The 18,179-nt window shown below is 35.1% G+C and overlaps 3 protein-coding genes across 4 annotated transcripts; all 3 read left to right on the top strand.

The window, feature by feature from the left end:
• The first annotated feature begins 787 nt into the window (after positions 1-787).
• Positions 788-2,855, top strand: LOC108325108 (cytochrome P450 CYP73A100). The gene is made up of 2 exons (XM_017558120.2): positions 788-1,699; positions 1,920-2,855. Exons 1-2 carry the CDS (start codon positions 822-824, stop codon positions 2,653-2,655), a joined length of 1,614 nt encoding a protein of 537 aa, XP_017413609.1. The 5' UTR covers positions 788-821; the 3' UTR covers positions 2,656-2,855.
• Positions 2,856-3,203: 348 nt separating this feature from the next.
• LOC108324288 (aluminum-activated malate transporter 4) lies at positions 3,204-7,098 on the top strand. Its single transcript, XM_017557198.2, has 6 exons — positions 3,204-4,211; positions 4,663-4,803; positions 4,919-5,188; positions 5,595-5,731; positions 5,800-5,946; positions 6,333-7,098. The coding sequence occupies exons 1-6, from the start codon at positions 3,830-3,832 to the stop codon at positions 6,891-6,893; spliced, it is 1,638 nt and encodes a 545-aa protein (XP_017412687.1). The 5' UTR covers positions 3,204-3,829; the 3' UTR covers positions 6,894-7,098.
• Positions 7,099-8,373: 1,275 nt separating this feature from the next.
• LOC108325942 (serine/threonine-protein phosphatase 2A 65 kDa regulatory subunit A beta isoform) lies at positions 8,374-17,522 on the top strand. 2 transcript variants are annotated; one of them, XM_017559103.2, is made up of 13 exons: positions 8,374-8,608; positions 9,179-9,592; positions 9,824-10,070; positions 10,206-10,318; positions 13,221-13,300; positions 13,833-13,974; positions 14,109-14,189; positions 15,164-15,268; positions 15,405-15,587; positions 15,677-15,769; positions 16,810-16,949; positions 17,045-17,111; positions 17,201-17,522. In XM_017559103.2, exons 2-13 carry the CDS (start codon positions 9,200-9,202, stop codon positions 17,318-17,320), a joined length of 1,764 nt encoding a protein of 587 aa, XP_017414592.1. In that variant the 5' UTR covers positions 8,374-8,608; positions 9,179-9,199; the 3' UTR covers positions 17,321-17,522. The 2 variants fall into 2 exon arrangements, with proteins under 2 accessions (XP_017414592.1, XP_017414593.1); XM_017559104.2 differs by having other exon boundaries at positions 8,376-8,648.
• Positions 17,523-18,179: the final 657 nt, after the last annotated feature.

Genomic DNA, 18,179 nt, shown 5'->3' with positions numbered 1-18,179 from the left:
TCTAAAATCTAAAAAATATTTAATTTATATCTAGTTGAAATCCAAATAAGTAAATGAAATTAAAAATCCAAAAGTATATTTTAAAATTTAAAATAAATAAATTTAAATAAGCTTAAATTAATATGAATTCAAATAACTATGGATTGAATTTCACTAACCCTTATCATCTTTTTGGTAAAAATTACATAAATAAATTCAGTATTAAATAGCTCCTCCTTCCATGTAAAAGAGAAGTAAATGTAAAGTAATATAAAAACAAAAATATTTTTTGATATTCTTAAATTTTTTACATTGATTTAATATTATCCTATTTACTTTTTTTTTAAATATAAAAATTTATACTTTTATAATCATTTTACTTTTTTTTATTACGTGAAATAAACATAAAAGCAGGTAAAGTATGTTAGTATCATTACTCGTATAAAAATAGTAAGCGAAATCAAAATTACCGTTTTATCGTACTGATGGAAAACGGAAGTAATTCACGTACAAGAATATAATAACTCCACAACTATCTTACAAGAAGAGACAGTGATTAGTTCAAGCAGCGTATGTACATCTTGGCCTCACCAATTACATTATATTTTAAGTCTGCAATGGGTGGCTTGGCTTGACCAAACACACACTTTGACTTAAAAAAATGTTTACTCACCTATCACACCCCCGTCCACCTACCTTGCTTTCAAAAAAACTTTCAACCCAGCCCATGGATTTCATCACAAACCATGGGTCACCAACCTCATCACGACTAATATATAAACCTTTTCTTTCTACTCTAAGTATCTCACTCTTCCATTAACTTTAATCCTACAAACACAAACATGAGTTTTCAAATCAAGAAACCAATATTTTCAGCCCTCGTATCAGTATTACTCATTTCAATTACAAAACTCTTCCATTCTTATTTCTCAATACCATTCTCACCATTCAATGTTTCCATTCCTATTGCCACGACCCTTTCTGTTCTAATCATATGCAAATTTTTCTTAACTTCTAAAACCCACTCTTCCACTCCCCCTGGTCCTCTATCAGTTCCTATATTTGGTAACTGGTTGCAAGTTGGCAACGATCTCAACCACCGTCTTCTAGCGTCAATGTCACAGACCTATGGTCCTGTGTTCCTACTCAAACTAGGTTCCAAAAACTTGGTTGTGGTCTCTGATCCCGAGCTCGCCACCCAAGTGCTCCATTCACAAGGTGTGGAATTTGGCTCGCGCCCACGAAATGTTGTGTTTGATATCTTCACTGGGAACGGCCAAGACATGGTTTTCACTGTTTATGGTGACCACTGGCGCAAAATGCGCAGAATCATGACGCTGCCATTCTTCACCAACAAGGTTGTCCACAACTACAGCAGCATGTGGGAGGAGGAGATGGACCTGGTGGTGCGTGACCTCAACCTGAATGAGAGAGTGAGGAGCGAAGGCATTGTTATCAGAAAGCGGCTTCAGTTGATGCTATACAATATCATGTATAGGATGATGTTTGACGCCAAGTTTGAGTCACAAGAGGACCCTTTGTTCATTCAGGCCACGAGGTTTAACTCCGAGAGAAGCCGTTTGGCACAGAGTTTTGAATACAATTATGGGGATTTTATACCATTGCTCAGGCCGTTCTTGAGGGGGTACCTAAACAAGTGCAAGGACTTGCAATCTAGGAGGCTTGCATTTTTCAACACCCACTACGTTGAGAAAAGAAGGTAATTAATATATTTATCAGCCTCAAGTTTTGATATAGGAAACACTGAATTTACTCTCCCAAAGATACAACATCCATCCCATTTAGACAAATTACTATATAGTCTTCAAGATAATACTTACGATTCTATATCCAACATGGTTGACATATATAAATTCCATTTGATAACTTCTTTATATTCTGTTTATAATGCGAGTATTTGCTGGTGTATTGCTCTGCAGACAAATAATGGCTGCCAACGGGGAGAAACACAAGATCAGCTGTGCTATTGATCACATCATAGATGCACAGATGAAGGGAGAAATCAGTGAAGAGAATGTGATATATATAGTAGAAAACATCAACGTTGCAGCAATCGAGACAACATTATGGTCCATGGAATGGGCAATAGCAGAGTTGGTTAATCATCCAAGCGTTCAAAAGAAGATACGTGATGAGATATCAGAAGTGCTTAAAGGGGAGCCAGTGACGGAATCCAACCTACACGAGCTCCCATACTTACAAGCAACTGTGAAAGAAACACTGAGACTTCACACCCCGATTCCTCTCTTGGTGCCCCACATGAACCTGGAAGAAGCAAAGTTAGGAGGGTACACTATACCAAAGGAGTCCAAGGTGGTGGTGAATGCTTGGTGGCTTGCGAACAACCCATCATGGTGGAAGAATCCAGAGGAGTTCAGGCCAGAAAGGTTTTTGCAAGAGGAGTGTGCAACAGATGCTGTTGCTGGAGGAAAGGTTGATTTTAGGTTCGTGCCATTTGGTGTGGGGAGGAGGAGTTGCCCTGGAATCATACTTGCATTACCAATACTTGGACTTGTGATAGCAAAAATGGTGTCAAATTTTGAGCTGAGTGCTCCAAAAGGGACAAAGATAGATGTAAGTGAAAAAGGAGGGCAATTCAGCTTGCACATTGCCAACCACTCCACTGTCTTGTTCCATCCAATTAGAACCCTGTGATTTCAGTCCCAACAAGCACTTGGCTTATCAACAGTTCTTAAATCTACAGTTGCTTAATTTCCAAGAAGCATTTGTCTTTCTTTCTACTTCAATTGTATACACTATAGTGCCTGCAATGTTCCTCCATAAGACAGTTTGAATCTGTTGTTGTTCTTATCACTATTCAAAAGTATAAAACATTTTTTTTGTAACCTGTCATATATAACTTTGTTCCTTTTTTGTAACATTTTTCTGCAGTAGTTTTTACTTTACGTGTTTTATTTGCGTACTTTGTTTTAATATAAAAAGGTACCATTCGTGAAAGCCTTGATCCTTTTCACCAACCCATGCCTATCTGGGTCACCAAATTTCTTTCAGATCCAAATTTGTTCAACAAATTCGTGGTTATGTCGGATAGTGTTCGTCCAACTCATACATTTTTTGTGGTCCTCAGCTTTTTGTTTCAACCATCAACTTCATTATGTTCTTTCACTGCTTCACTTCCTCTAGATCCCTCTGTACCAAACGCTGCACGCTTCTCGTGACTACATCAGCCAGAAGGAGAAAAAAGTTTTAATTTCGTGACTTCGCTTCAATTTTCTTCACTTTTTCAATCAATTTTAATTGTCTCAAATTTTTATATCTATTAGAATTTAAAGCTTTTACACATAAGTTTTAGAAACAAAATATATAAACAGAAAAAGAAATCCAAAGAATGGAAATATACTTGTTATCATTACCTTGTTGAAAAACGTCGCAGATGAAGAATGTCAGAAAGAAGGGCGACATGAGGAAAGAAAAGAGATAAAGAGTGTCTCGCACTATTGAACAAGAAAAGAAAGAAGGAAGAGATGTTTGTAAAGAGAAAAGAAAAGAAAAGAAAAGAAGAAAATTGAATAAAAAATAAAAGAAGTGGATGTAGTGATAAAGGAGGATATAATACTAAAAATAAATATTTTTTATTCAAGTAAAGAAAACTCTTTCTGATTTTTACTTTTTTTTTTAATTAAGAAAATTTCAAAAGATAATTTATGTTATTTATTTATTTTCCAAAAATAAGGTTGTCACTTGGCGGGTTCATGTGCTCTTCCTTCGCTTCGCCACACCCACAGGCAACACTTCCTTCATTCTCTCTTCCTCTGTTCCATTCAGAAATGCTCTCTGCCTCATCACCATCATCGTTTCGTCCTTCGCAATGAATAAGATCACGCATGCACAGAGATTAACCGCACCAGTGGGGTCATTCAGACACAGTTTCCTAGAGAAGAGCAAAGAGAGGCTCCTTTCCAAGAAGGACCTTATTGGTCTCCATGACGAAGTCAATGAACGCCCGGAACAACGTTCCTTCCTCGACGCCCTCTCCGATCGCGTCGTTAGCTTCCACAACAGGTCCAAAGACATTGCCTTTAAGTTGTACCAGATGGGTCGCAATGATCGACGCAAAGTCGTTTTTGCGATCAAAGCTGGCTTGTCCTTAGCCATTGTCTCGCTTGTCATTTACATTGAGGAGGAACAGTTTAGCAAGTACTCTATCTGGGCAATCCTAACTGTTGTCGTCGTTTTCGAATTCAGCATAGGTATTACATACATTCTCAATGCCACCTTTATGAGTTTTCAAAGAAAATTTTGCATGCTACATCATTTTGATTAATTTCCACGTTTTATGTAATCAAACTTATATACTTTTTTCGAGTGTTGAAAAACACCACTGCTAGATGTCACTCTTACGAAAATTGGTCAAAATTATAAACAAGTGGTAGATTTAGACTACAGGATAATTTCTATAGTTTTGAAATAAATTGTTGTATGATGAGGATTGTGTTTATTGTCTCTACCAATCTCTACTTGATGGTTGAGTTTTATTGATGGCTTCTTAAGTAAAGATTGGTTGGGACAATTATGTGAGAAATGGTGGGACTATATAATACTTTTTGAAAAAAATTCATTTTGGCCTTTAATTATGTTGCTTGATGAAAATATTAACTTTTTGTTTTCCCTTTTTATTGTTGTGGTAATGTGGGAGTGTAGGTGCAACCCTGAATAAAGGTTTCAATCGGGCTTTGGGAACATTTTCTGCTGGAGTGCTTGCTCTGGGTCTTGCACAAGTATCCGTGTTCTTTGGTCGAGCTTTTGAGGAGATTTTTATTGTGGTCTCTATTTTTATTGCTGGTTGGGCGACATTCTTTTCATCTTTTTTGGTGAAAGCATTTTACTTTAGTTGATGGCAAAGTTGGCATGATGATATATGTGGATGTGTAGGATGACAGTTTGTTGTGGTGTGCAGGGTTTATCGCGAGCTATGTGAGGCTGTACCCTGCGATGAAGCAATATGAATATGGCTTTCGTGTATTCTTGTTGACATTTTGTATTGTGTTAGTGTCTGGGAGAACTGGATTGCAATTTTTCTCAACAGCCTTTTACAGATTGCTTCTAATTGGAATAGGTGCCGGTGTAAGTTTGTCTGTGAATATTTGCATTTATCCCATCTGGTCTGGGGAGGATCTGCACAAATTGGTGGTGAAAAATTTCAACGGAGTTGCCGCATCTTTAGAAGGTTTTCCTCCTCCTTTCTCACTTGTCACTTGGATTCTGAAATATTAAAAGAATGCAAAACATTATATACAACATTAAAGTAGAATTTTAATTTCAGGCCTTTTAACATTATAAACTAAATTAAAAGTTACTTAAGATATTACTTTAAAGGGAGACACCACCAGAAAAAAAAAAAAACTTTTACAAAACTCAACGGTCTATCAATAAATCACAATCTATAATTGAATGAAATTTTGAGACTTCTTTAGGCTAACGTACTAGAAGCTTGTAAAAGTGTAGGTTTTGCTTAGTACTTTTCAGTTTGGTTACTTAATAAGGGTTTTCAGTGCTTTTGCGTTGGTTCCACATGTTTTTGGTCTGCTCTTGCTGCTGACTTTCTAGGTTGGTTCCTGTGGTACTTTCTTTAGGTTGTGTAAATGGGTACCTGCAATGCGTTGAATATGAGAGGGTACCATCCAAAATACTAGTTTATCAAGCCTCTGATGACCCTCTTTACCGGGGTTATAGAACAGCAGTGCAATCGTCAACTCAAGAGGAGTCTCTGGTATCCCTTCTTTCAAGACTTAAAAGCTTAAGAGTCAACATCTTACAAGTTCATTTTTGGTCTTGCAGGTAGATTTTGCACTATGGGAACCACCTCATGGTCCATACAAGATGTTCAATTATCCTTGGAAAAGCTACGTCAAAGTTAGTGGAGCATTGAGGCATTGTGCTTTCATGGTCATGGCAATGCATGGATGCATACTTTCAGAAATACAGGTGAAGTAAACATTTTGTTCTCCTATTTGTATTTTTTCACATCACACAATGGTTGTTTGCTTAATCTATCGTTTCTGCTTTCAGTCCTCTACAAGCACTCAGCAACATCTAAGATTACATGACCTTCACTTCCATGAAAATGATTGCTGGCTGGTTTAGATAGTAGTTCTGCATGCCATTAATAAATTTCCCGTCTTTTTGGTACATAATTACAAATTTAAATGTATTGTGTGTTAACTATTTAAGTTCATGCACATTTAGTGGTTCACATCATCAACTAATTATAAATAATTTTGAATTGATTTGGAAAGTAATTATTATAAAAATGAATGGATTTATTGTGATTATATACCAGTATACATCTATATATACTATTTATGACACAGGCGCCTCCAGAGAAGAGACTGGCTTTCTTTGAAGAACTTCAGAAGGTTGGTATTGAAGGAGCTAAAGTATTAAGAACACTAGGAAGCAAAGTGGAAAAGATGGAAAGGCTGAGCAGCAGTGAGATCCTCTTTGATGTTCATGATGCAGCGGAACAATTGCAGATGAAGATTGACAGATTGTCATTCCTCTTAGTCAACTATGAGAGCTGGGAAGCTGTGAGACTGCACAAGGAAAAAGAACATGAGAATTTGATGAAACGAGAGATCACTTCCCTGAATGAAATAAGAGATGATCCAAAACTTAACATAAAAATAGACCCTTCAACGCCAAGCAAGAGCTTATTGGGGCGCTCAAATTTATCTCACTGCTCAGAAGGGACGGTACCTGAGCCAGAATCCAACGTGTATGAAAGTGCGAGCTCCTTAACTTTGGCAACATTTGCTTCAAACTTAATCGAGTTTGTTGCGAGGCTTCAAAATCTCGTGGATGAATTTCAAGATCTTAGTGAGAAGGCTAACTTTAGAGACCCCTTTGAAGTGGAACAACCGTTGTTGAACTAGGAGTTACAGTGCCCTTGTTTATTGATGGGAGGCCATCAAAGATGTCAAACAAAGATATTCTGTTTCACTTTTAAGAAATAACTTTGAAGTTGAAGCAGCATTCCTTTTTCTGGAAAAAGTGGGAGGATTCAAACTCAGTCCAAGATATCTCACCTTTATGTACTCTGTATGATTTAAAAATAACCATCTGTGATTTGTTTTGGTATGTGAATGTGTCTTTTCAAACTGCTGAAATTGTGCAATATGAGCTTCTATTTACCGAGATTAAACAAGAACTTGAGCTTGAGAAAAGGTTTCAAGGATAAAATGAAGCCAAGAACACGAGCTCAAATTTAAACAAACTGTTACAATAAGGATTCCTCGAAGTGATGCATGAATTTTTCCTGTCAAGCAAGTATTTTTATACCTTTCATGTAAGAATGAGAACACTAAGTATAAAAGAAAATAGAATTTAACCAAAATGCGGTGCCTAATTATTTTATATTGTCATTTAGTCTTGCATAATGAAGTCAAAAGGTAAGAAAATGAGATATTTAATACTATTAAAAGATTAAAACAAAAGTTCTACTCTAATATAAAAAATATTTGAGCTTCATTGTTGTTATTTTGATAAATCTTAATACAGTACCATCAAATAATTTATAAGATAAACATGAAATAAAAATTTGGTAACTATGTTAGAAATTAACAATGATTTATAACTTACAGAAACAAAAATAATTTCTTTATTAAACTAAGTAAAAAATGAATTACTTATGTATGTTTTTGGTGGTGATATTTCAGTTTTTTATAGTTTATTTGAGTGAAGAAGTAAGAAGGTTTTTTTTTTGGTGATCTTACATGTACAACACTTTCTTTCCTATTAATGAGATGAAATAGAAGCAAAATTAAGTTTTTAATCAGTAACATTTTTATACAATTGATTTATTACTCTATTTATTATCAACTATTCTTTTACTTAATTAAAATGTTTTTTATTTCTTTCACAATTGTTTTTTATTTATGAAAATAACACAATTTTTGCCTTTTTACTTATTTTACTCCTGTTTTTCCTTCTATTGATTATGCAAACAAAATGCTATAATTAACATCCCTTAATTATTACTTCCTGTTTGGTTTTGTGCTTTTTAAATTTTTCACATGCATTAAAGTGACATTGGAAATCATTAAAAAAAATTTATACTTTTCAATAAAAATATTTTTTCAGAAATTACTATATAAATACATCTCTTAATTTTTTCATAATAATCAAATTGTGTCCTGTTATTTTTTTTTTCTAAGTTCAAAACAACTAATGATGAGTATAACAATGAATATTTCACATTTGACCATGGAAAATTAGATTTTTTTCTTCTTCTAAAATACCAAACAATATGGGAGGGAATAATATATTTTTTGAATATTTTAGTTACAAAAATGTAAATAAAAAAAGTGAACTTGCTGAACGCACCGTTTTAAAGTTAAACTCAGACCAGCATAGGTGATTCTATGTCATTTTTGTGTGCGACCACGTTGCTTCCCTCTATGGTCTTCTTCCTCTTTCTTCAATGGTCTTAGGGTTTCCAGTGTTCATGCATAGCACCTTGCAGTGATGCTTGTTTGAGATTCTTTTTCAACTATATCCAACGATTTACTAGGAGAAGGTCGCAATTTCTCCATCTTTACGTTTCGGTAGCTGGTGAAGTCGAAAGATATTGACACTTTTACTCCACAGGGTACAATGTTTTGCTCTTCTGTCTTGATTTGACACACTAGGTTTCTTTCTTTCTTTTTGCCACTAAATATTTTGATATCGGATTTTCAATTATTTTGATTTTATGAACTTTTGACATGTTTTAGATGTCGCATGTATGTCTCTTAAGTTGGAAAACCCTAAGTAAATTTAATTGAATCTTATAGTTGTGCTCGGTCTGGTGCACACTAAGCATGCAATTTGAACTAGCAGTTGCTACTTGCCTGCTCTTAAACTCTTGGTTTGGTTTCATATGCTTTACTTTAAATGAAGCTGAAAAAAATGGGTGAAGTAATGTGTATGGAATTAGCTAATTAAGATGGAGTTCCAAGTTGAAGGTTTTTAAGTTTTAATGGTTTATACATTTAACTAAAGCTGAAGATAATTGGGTGAAGTAATGTTATGGAATTAGTTAATTAAGATGGAGTTCAAGTTCAAGGTTTTTAAGTTATAATGATTTATACATTTAATTAATGCTGGCTTGTTGATGTATTAGTATTTGATGTTGGGTGCACTAATAACTGTACTTTGATTGATTTGCTGATTCTACCAGAAATATTGGGAACAAAGCAAAATGTCTATGGCGGATGAACCACTCTATCCAATAGCAGTGCTTATAGACGAGTTAAAAAATGATGACATTCAGCTGCGGTTAAACTCAATTCGCAGGCTATCAACAATTGCACGTGCACTTGGGGAGGAGCGAACCCGTCGAGAATTAATTCCTTTTTTGAGTGAAAACAACGATGATGACGATGAGGTACTTCTTGCAATGGCAGAAGAGTTGGGAGTTTTCATTCCTTATGTTGGGGGAGTGGAACATGCTAGTGTGTTGCTGCCACCGCTGGAGACACTTTGCACTGTTGAGGAGACCTGTGTAAGAGATAAAGCTGTGGAATCACTTTGTAGAATTGGATCTCAGATGAGGGAGAGTGATTTAGTTGAATATTTTATACCATTAGTGAAGGTCAGTTAATGTTATTATATCTGACATTTTTCCATTTCACTTATGGTTCGAAGTGAATCTAATTATCATATTAATTTTACTTTTTCTTTCATGGGAGTTTGAAAAAATTCTATCACGTGAGTAACCTGATACTTAATGGGAAACTGGTTGGTTAATGGATCTGCGTTTATAACTTTTTGTTGTTGCTGAGTTCACATTCTGTCCTATTCATGCTATTACTTTTTTGTTCAGAGATTAGCAGCAGGTGAATGGTTTACTGCCCGGGTCTCTGCATGTGGGCTATTTCATATTGCATACCCTAGTGCACCAGAAACAGCAAAAACAGAGTTGAGATCAATATACAGTCAGTTATGTCAGGATGACATGCCTATGGTTAGAAGGTCAGCTGCATCAAATCTTGGTAAATTTGCTGCAACTGTTGAATATGCTCATTTGAAGGCTGATGTCATGTCAATTTTTGAGGATCTAACTCAAGATGGTAAGTGAATACATATTTTTGTTTTTTTTTTGGTAGAAAGTGTGTCATTTCTCTAGTTCATCGACATGTGATTTTGTTGTAGAGTCTCCTGACTTTGCTGTACTTTTTTAATATGCTCTTGTAATCTTGGATCAGATCAAGATTCTGTGAGATTGTTGGCTGTGGAGGGCTGTGCTGCTCTAGGCAAACTATTGGAGCCACAAGATTGTGTTGCACATATTCTACCGGTTATTGTGAACTTCTCCCAGGTATGTGATAGGAACTAACTAACTAACTAACTATATATATATATATGGGTGTGTGTGTGTGATAGGTCAACCGAACAGCGCATAAGATAGTAAAGACCCTGCCTCAAGTCAGCATACTTACCCAGCCTTTTCCCAAATTATTCCTTACCTCCGTCACCCCTCAGACCTCAATTCATAATGGTGTGATCATGGATAAGGACGGATCGCATCAAGGAGGAGAAGCTATGGATAAAGATAAAGAGAGGGAGGCAAAGGAGGAGCTCGACAGTGTTAGAAAACTTTCAAGAAAGTAGCTAATCCTCATATAATAAACCCTGTGTTTGGGTATAAGATTAGCTAGGAAGCATGTAAGGATAAGACTTCTAAGTTAGTAACCTAGTGTTTGGTTACATGTAGAGGGGGAAGGTAGTGTTTGGTTTCCTTCCCACACACCTCCTATATAAGGAGTGCTTTAGACCATTTTTTAAACACTTTTGGATGGAAATCAATAGAAAGCATTTATGCTTAAGTTTGTGCGAAGTAGAAAATTTCTCTGTTTTAGAGTTTGTATTTTGAGAGTTAGGTCTCAAGTGGCAAATTACCTTTATCTCATGAAGGTGAGTGGTGATAGATTCTTTTCCAATTCCTAGTCAATCTTGATTCATATTTTGGAATAGATTCCAAGAAAAACTATCTTTCTCAAAGGTGATATTTTTTTCCCCTAATCTTTGCTTTTCTTTCTCTTAGTCTTATCGTTTCTCTGTCTTGTTTCTTCTTCTCCATTATTTCAGTGCCATAGTCTTACTTTAGCCAACCAAGCACCATCCAAATGTCTCAAAACCACCACTCTCTTGCTTGAAAAATATGTCTGATCATAACCCAATAACACACCAACCAAAATATCTTTTCCATCAAAGGTAATGATCATCACCAAGAAGCCTCCAAGATGATACCATTGGTGCAAATCTTCCACACCTTCAAGTAGACCAAACCTATTCCTTAAGTCAAAGAATCCATGGTTGAAGCGTATGATAGTTGATCCTTTCATTAGAGAAACCTTATTGGGCTCTCATCACATCACATTTCCCCAATCCCCAGTGATGCCTGATCCCTCTCTGTTATTTCCCTCCCTTATCAACCAAACTGTTCTCTTCCATGCCTCCTTCTTTCTCTTATGCAGTTTTAGGCATTTATCCTTATCATTTGGCCTTGATTCCCAGTCAATCTTGATTCATATTTTTGAATAGATTCCAAGAAAAACTATCTTTCTCAAAGGTGATCTTTTTTCCCCCTAATCTTTGCTTTTCTTTCTCATAGTCTTATCTTTTCTCTGTCTTGTTTCTTCTTCTCCATTATTTCAGTGCCATAGTCTTAACTTTAGCCAACCAAGCACCATCCAAATGTCTCAAAACCACCACTCTCTTGCTTGAAAAATATGTCTGATCATAACCCAATAACACACCAACCAAAATATCTTTTCCATCAAAGGTAATGATCATCACCAAGAAGCCTCCAAGATGATACCATTGGTGCAAATCTTCCACACCTTCAAGTAGACCAAACCTATTCCTTAAGTCAAAGAATCCATGGTTGAAGCGTATGATAGTTGATCCTTTCATTAGAGAAACCTTCTTGGGCTCTCATCACATCACATTTCCCCAATCCCCCAGTGATGCCTGATCCCTCTCTGTTATTTCCCTCCCTTATCAACCAAATTGTTCTCTTCCATGCCTCCTTCTTTCTCTTATGCACTTTTAGGCCTTTATCCTTTTCATTTGGCCTTCATGGCTTTCTTCTATACACATTAGTTATGAGCTTATCAGTACATTTAGGAGTGGGCAAAAGCTATGATTATCTATGATTAATATCTTTTCGTCATTATGCTCATATCATATTTTCTATATGGACGATTCAGCTGCCAAGCTATGTGCTTTATCAGGTAATGTGACTTTCTTCTTATGTTATATTATATATTACCTGTGACTTGAGAGTCACCCCCTTCAAACTAGTAAAATTTAATGTCATCAGTATATAACCTTAAACTTTTTTTCTTTTTGCTGAAATTCCTGGAATCTATGGAATACTATGTATCTTTTAAAATGACACTACGGAATTTAATATATCTTTTTTGTGAAAGAAATTACAGGAAGGTTTTGGGGACGAGGAATGATTTTCTGGCCATTCTGAATTACTAGGAAAAAAAATTCATTATGCCAACGGATCAAAATGTTAGGAAATTAGCAATGTACTTATTTTAATAAAATTTGTTAATAATACGAACTTGTTAGAGAAAAGAGTAATTTAATAAATGTTGTTATTAAGTATTTTATTAGAAATTAGATAGGCAAGGGCGAAGTAAAGTAAAAATTACCTTTTTTGATTTGCTAAAGTGAGAGGAAAAATTGAAACAACTTTCATTTTCTAAATACAAATTTTGTAAGACAAAGGGAGGGATTAGAAATTAGCGATGTACTTATGTTAAATAAAATTTGTTAATAATACGAACCTGTTAGAGAAAAGAGTAATTTAATATATGTTGTTATTAAGTATTTTATTAGAAATTAGACAGGAAAGAGCGAAATAAAGTAAAAATTACCTTTTTGATTTGCTAAAGCGAGAGAAAAATAGAAACAACTTTCATTGTCTAAATACCAATTTTGTAAGACAAAGGCAGGTATTAGTAAATTTATGGAAGTTTAAAATCATTTTCTTTTTTATTATTTCATGTTAATTTGCACATCCAAACATGGTAGAGTAAATCATAATTTAATCTTACCCTTGCTAAAGTAAATCACAAACTGAATCTATATTTCATTTTACATCTTTCCTTTCCAATTCCCAAATGTATGCTTAGCTGTTTAGTCTCTTGCATTTGTATATCTTTACTGCGTTATTTACGTGATTTTAATTTCATTGTGGATAGGACAAGTCTTGGCGTGTGCGTTACATGGTTGCAAATCAGTTGTATGAACTTTGTGAAGCTGTAGGCCCTGAACCTACCAGGTATAAACTACTACTATTATTATTTGGTGAATATTACATATGCCGTGAGTCTTTCTATGATTATGATGTTATGTGAACAAATTGTATTAAGCCTTATGAATGAAGTTCACTAGCTGGTATTTTGGATATTCATGATAGGATCTGGATCCTCTCCTGTTCATGATTAACAGGAGAAGTCATATTTAATAAATTTTAATTATTATTTTGTTTATTACTTAATATATGCAGTTTAAATGAAAACTAACAAACCTATGATCCCACTAAAGTAGACTCCCATATTTTTATAATTTTAATTTGTTTTTATTTCAATAGTTAGCTTTAATAATAAATGTGATAAATGGTTATATTTATTAGGTAGGATTCTCCTATTTCAGTTAAACAGGAGAGGGTTCAAATTCATTCATGATATGGTACACTAAATCATGCGATTTCTATATTGATTTTCTCTTTGTTTTACTAAGGCCAAACTCTGAATCCAAAGCAATATATTTATTTTTCTTAAGATTTTGTTTTGTAACTACTGTTTGTGAAGAACGGAATTGGTACCTGCTTATGTGCGATTGCTCCGAGACAATGAGGCCGAAGTACGCATAGCAGCTGCTGGAAAAGTGACCAAATTTTGTCGGATTTTAAATCCAGATCTTTCAATTCAGCATATTCTTCCTTGTGTAAAGGTATGCGTCTCTGAAAAAGGAATTCTAACACATGTTAAAATTACTGTTTAGAGGCTTTCCTTGGTTTTGGTTGTACAATTCAGTATGCTGAATTTATATGTACAGGTGTAAATTCTTGGGATTTACTTTTGCAGGAATTGTCATCAGATTCTTCACAGCATGTCCGTTCTGCTTTGGCTTCAGTGATAATGGGAATGGCACCAGTCTTAGGAAAGGTATGTAAGTATCCAATAGCAGGTTCCGTAGTTATTATGCTCTAGACAGGAATATGTACTATCCATATCATGAAGGTGAAGCCTGTTATGTGCTTGGGGCTATTCAAAGTAATTAATATTTTCTTTTATGAAAGTTTTGGTAAAACCAATTTTACCCCGGAAATATCTCATTTCCCCTCTCAGGAGTTCTGTTAGAAAGTTGCAAAAAAAGGGGGTGATTATTTCAAGTGAAGTTGGTCCAAATGCATATTGTCGTGCATAACACAACCTAAATTGAGTTCAGGAGTCAGGACATCAGTTGAAGTTTTGGGTCATAGAATACTTGATTATGTTTTACACTTTCCAAAATTGAGACTGTTTGTATAGGCCATTAATTTTAATCAATTATATAGTGAAAGAGGTCCTTTGCAGGTTTGATTGGCTTGTACAATAGTTCATGATTGAATTTTAGAATCCATGTCATCCCCCATTCTTGGAACCTGCATTGAAGGAAAGAAAGAGCCTTACTGCCAAATCTAGACTTACTGCAGTATCTGGGTATCCTAGAGTCATAAGCTTCATAAGTGTTATCAATGTCTCACTTGTCATTCTTTGTTTGTTTCTCATATTTTGCCATTGATGGAAACAGCCAATCTACTCGTCCCAGTTAAAAATGATTTATAAGTTCAGGATCTAATTACAAACGTCCAAAGTAATAGCATCCTATTTAAAAATTTCTAATATAATTCAGGAACTAACACATTAATCTAACCTATTTCTTGTGCTTGACTGCTTGTGTTACCTTGTGGTAACTATTATCTGCCTTTTGTCCCTCGTATAGAATTACCTTCTATACTCCTCTCTCCCAGAAATTTGTATCCATCTTCTTTTCTCTGATAAAATAATAGTCCACAAAATCTATTTTATGGGCTAATCATTATTGTAGTAGTTTTGATGCAAATATCAGTCTCAGTTCTACCTTGTCATCATTGCAGGAAGCAACAATTGAGCAGCTTCTTCCTATTTTCCTTTCGCTTTTGAAGGATGAATTTCCTGATGTCCGCCTGAATATTATCAGCAAGCTTGATCAAGTGAATCAGGTTGTTATAATTTATTTCGTTACTTTTTCATTTTCAGAATACTCTATATTTCTTTGGCAACCTTTTTCTCTTATGTCTGCAGCTATCTTTAATTCTAGAATGCAAATACATTTTGATCAATCTTTTATTCTTGCAGGTTATCGGAATTGATCTGTTATCCCAATCTTTATTACCAGCCATTGTTGAGCTTGCTGAGGATAGGCATTGGAGGGTACGGCTTGCAATTATAGAATATATACCCTTATTGGCAAGTCAGTTGGGGGTTGGGTTTTTTGATGATAAGCTTGGTGCTCTTTGCATGCAATGGTTGCAGGATAAGGTTTGTGCTCTCCATTTCCTTGCCGGTGTGTGCTTTTTGGGAATAACATTGCATGTGATTACTTTCATTAACCGCCGTAGTTATTCTAGGTTCATTCAATTCGTGAAGCAGCTGCTAACAACCTGAAACGCCTTGCTGAGGAATTTGGTCCTGAGTGGGCAATGCAGCACATAATACCTCAGGTTCATCTATTTGCTTCATTTGTTGTTAATGGCATGAGACACCTATATATATGTCAAAATATTAATTTTTCTATCTCTGTATGTGTGCATGTCTTTATGTTCATTCTGGCAGTAGTTGTCTTCTATACCTTTTTTAGTTTGATCTGGTTTCATTTTTTTTTACTTAAAAAAATAAATTTTAGAAAATACTGCAACAATATCATTAGAAATGGATGACCTTGCTTGTCTTCAATTGGATTCCTGAAATACAAAACTTGCTCATGTGTCATCATTGGAAGTAGACTTGGGGACAGGGTGCAAAATCTTCCACTATTTGCAATTGCATGCGTCTAGGTTGAGCTCAAATAAGCCTGCGATCATCTTGGTTTGTTTCACTTTAAGCACAGCATTTTCTTTTCCAAAATACTGAATTAATAGGAATCATCTGTCATTAATTAAAGATGATGTAAGAAAAGGTCATCAGTCATGAACTTCATTGCAAACTCACCTCTGGATTGTATCTAAAATTAGTAAAAAACAGTTTATCTATAACTTGTTTGTTTGGCCTCTACAGATGGTCTTGAAGTCCTGATATTAGTCCAAACCAAACATTACTAAACTTCAGTTCAATAATGCATAGATCTGTGCATGTTTCTGAGCTCTACTGATATCACATCTTGATTATAGATATGACGAAAATAGGGCTTATAAAGGCATGGACAATCCTCACCTTTTTTGAGTTAGACCAAGCTCAAATTGAAGATCTTCGAAGATGATTATCATCTTGTAGTCTGATGTGTAACCACATATATTTAAGTTCTGTTGAACAATGAATATATTTGGTTTGTTTTATTGTTTTCCCTGTTTAGGCACTGTCTCTCCTGAGTTTTGTCCAGCCCTTTTCGAGTTTTCACTGTAAGGTTGTCTTCTGGGCTTTTTTAGGTTCCTACCTATTCCGGGTCTGAAGAAAGTTTTCATTGAAATGTTTGTTTTCGATATGGTATTACCTTCTCTATTTTCCTAAATGTAACTTCGGTATCAATATGGAATGTTTGGAACAGGTTTTGGAGATGAGCAGCAATCCACACTATTTGTATCGGATGACTATTCTTCGTGCTATCTCTCTGCTTGCTCCTGTAATGGGGCCTGAAATCACATGTTCAAAGTTGTTACCGGTGGTTGTTGCTGCTTCAAAAGACCGGTATTTTTAACCTTTTGAATGCTGGGTATATACCATAGTGGACGAGTCATTACAGTTGTTCTGATTCATATTTACTTCCATTTTGTCCCTTGTAGAGTGCCCAACATAAAGTTCAATGTGGCAAAGGTATTAGAGTCCATATTCCCCATCGTTGATCAGTCTGTAAGTATCATACTTGTGTTTTCCAACCTCTGTTCATCTTGCTTGTTTGTTTGTCTTCAACTCTTACTGCGAACATCATTGCCATTCAGGTGGTCGAGAAGTCTATCCGTCCATGCCTGGTTGAGCTCAGTGAGGATCCTGATGTTGATGTGCGATTTTTCTCTAACCAAGCACTGCAGGCAATTGATCATGTCATGATGTCTAGCTAGGCAGGAATGGTTCAACACGCTTTTAGGTTGAAAACGTCAAGAAGAGATGTAATATTTCCAACTATCACAAGTAACACTGCATAGTTATATTTAGCGCTTTTCAGTCATAGTTGAATGGGTTATTTATCTGAGTAGCTAGTGATTGACAATTGATGTGATTTAGTTTCCATTATATGCTAATTTCCATATATTTTTGTGTTTTTTTTCTTGGTTGTATTCTTCATAGATTCTTTGTTGTCGTCCCTTGTTGTGATTCTGGGAAATGAATTGCATTTTTTCAAACATTATCGAAGCACACCATCATCAGGGGCAGCCTTCTTACTTCTGTTGGCTTTTTTATTTTAATCAGGGGCACTTGCACCCATATGGGGTATGAATTCTTTTTATTTGCTTCATCGTACTCGTACTGTTTTAAACATTTAATCGCTGTGATTGTTTAATCAAGTGAAAATCAAAAGGACTTCAGATATTTTAAATATTTTGTCGAAAGAAATTAAAATGAAAAGAGAATATTATCAAACTATAAACAGGTAAACCACAAAGGCTGAGCCCAATTTACCGAAAAGGAAGATCTGTTCGTAAAATTAAAAGATTTTTAATTTTCTATAAAAATTATCCAAACTATATATTTTTATCATAAAATGTTTCAAAATTTACATTGAATCAGAATGTTAATGATTTATAATGAACCATCAATTTAGCTTGTCTGAAGTGAGAAAGTGTAGCGCAAGTGATTATGAAATGTTGCCACACATCACGTGAATTCACATGGGAAGAGTTATCATCACAATTCTCATATGTTTCTATAACCCATCATTATTAACAAGTTTTAGATTAGGCGGCATGGGGCTATGGATCT

The sequence above is a fragment of the Vigna angularis genome, chromosome 3 (genome assembly GCF_016808095.1).
Source record: "Vigna angularis cultivar LongXiaoDou No.4 chromosome 3, ASM1680809v1, whole genome shotgun sequence".
In the NCBI taxonomy this organism is placed as follows: domain Eukaryota; kingdom Viridiplantae; phylum Streptophyta; class Magnoliopsida; order Fabales; family Fabaceae; genus Vigna; species Vigna angularis.
This window is presented reverse-complemented; position numbering and strand designations above follow the sequence as displayed.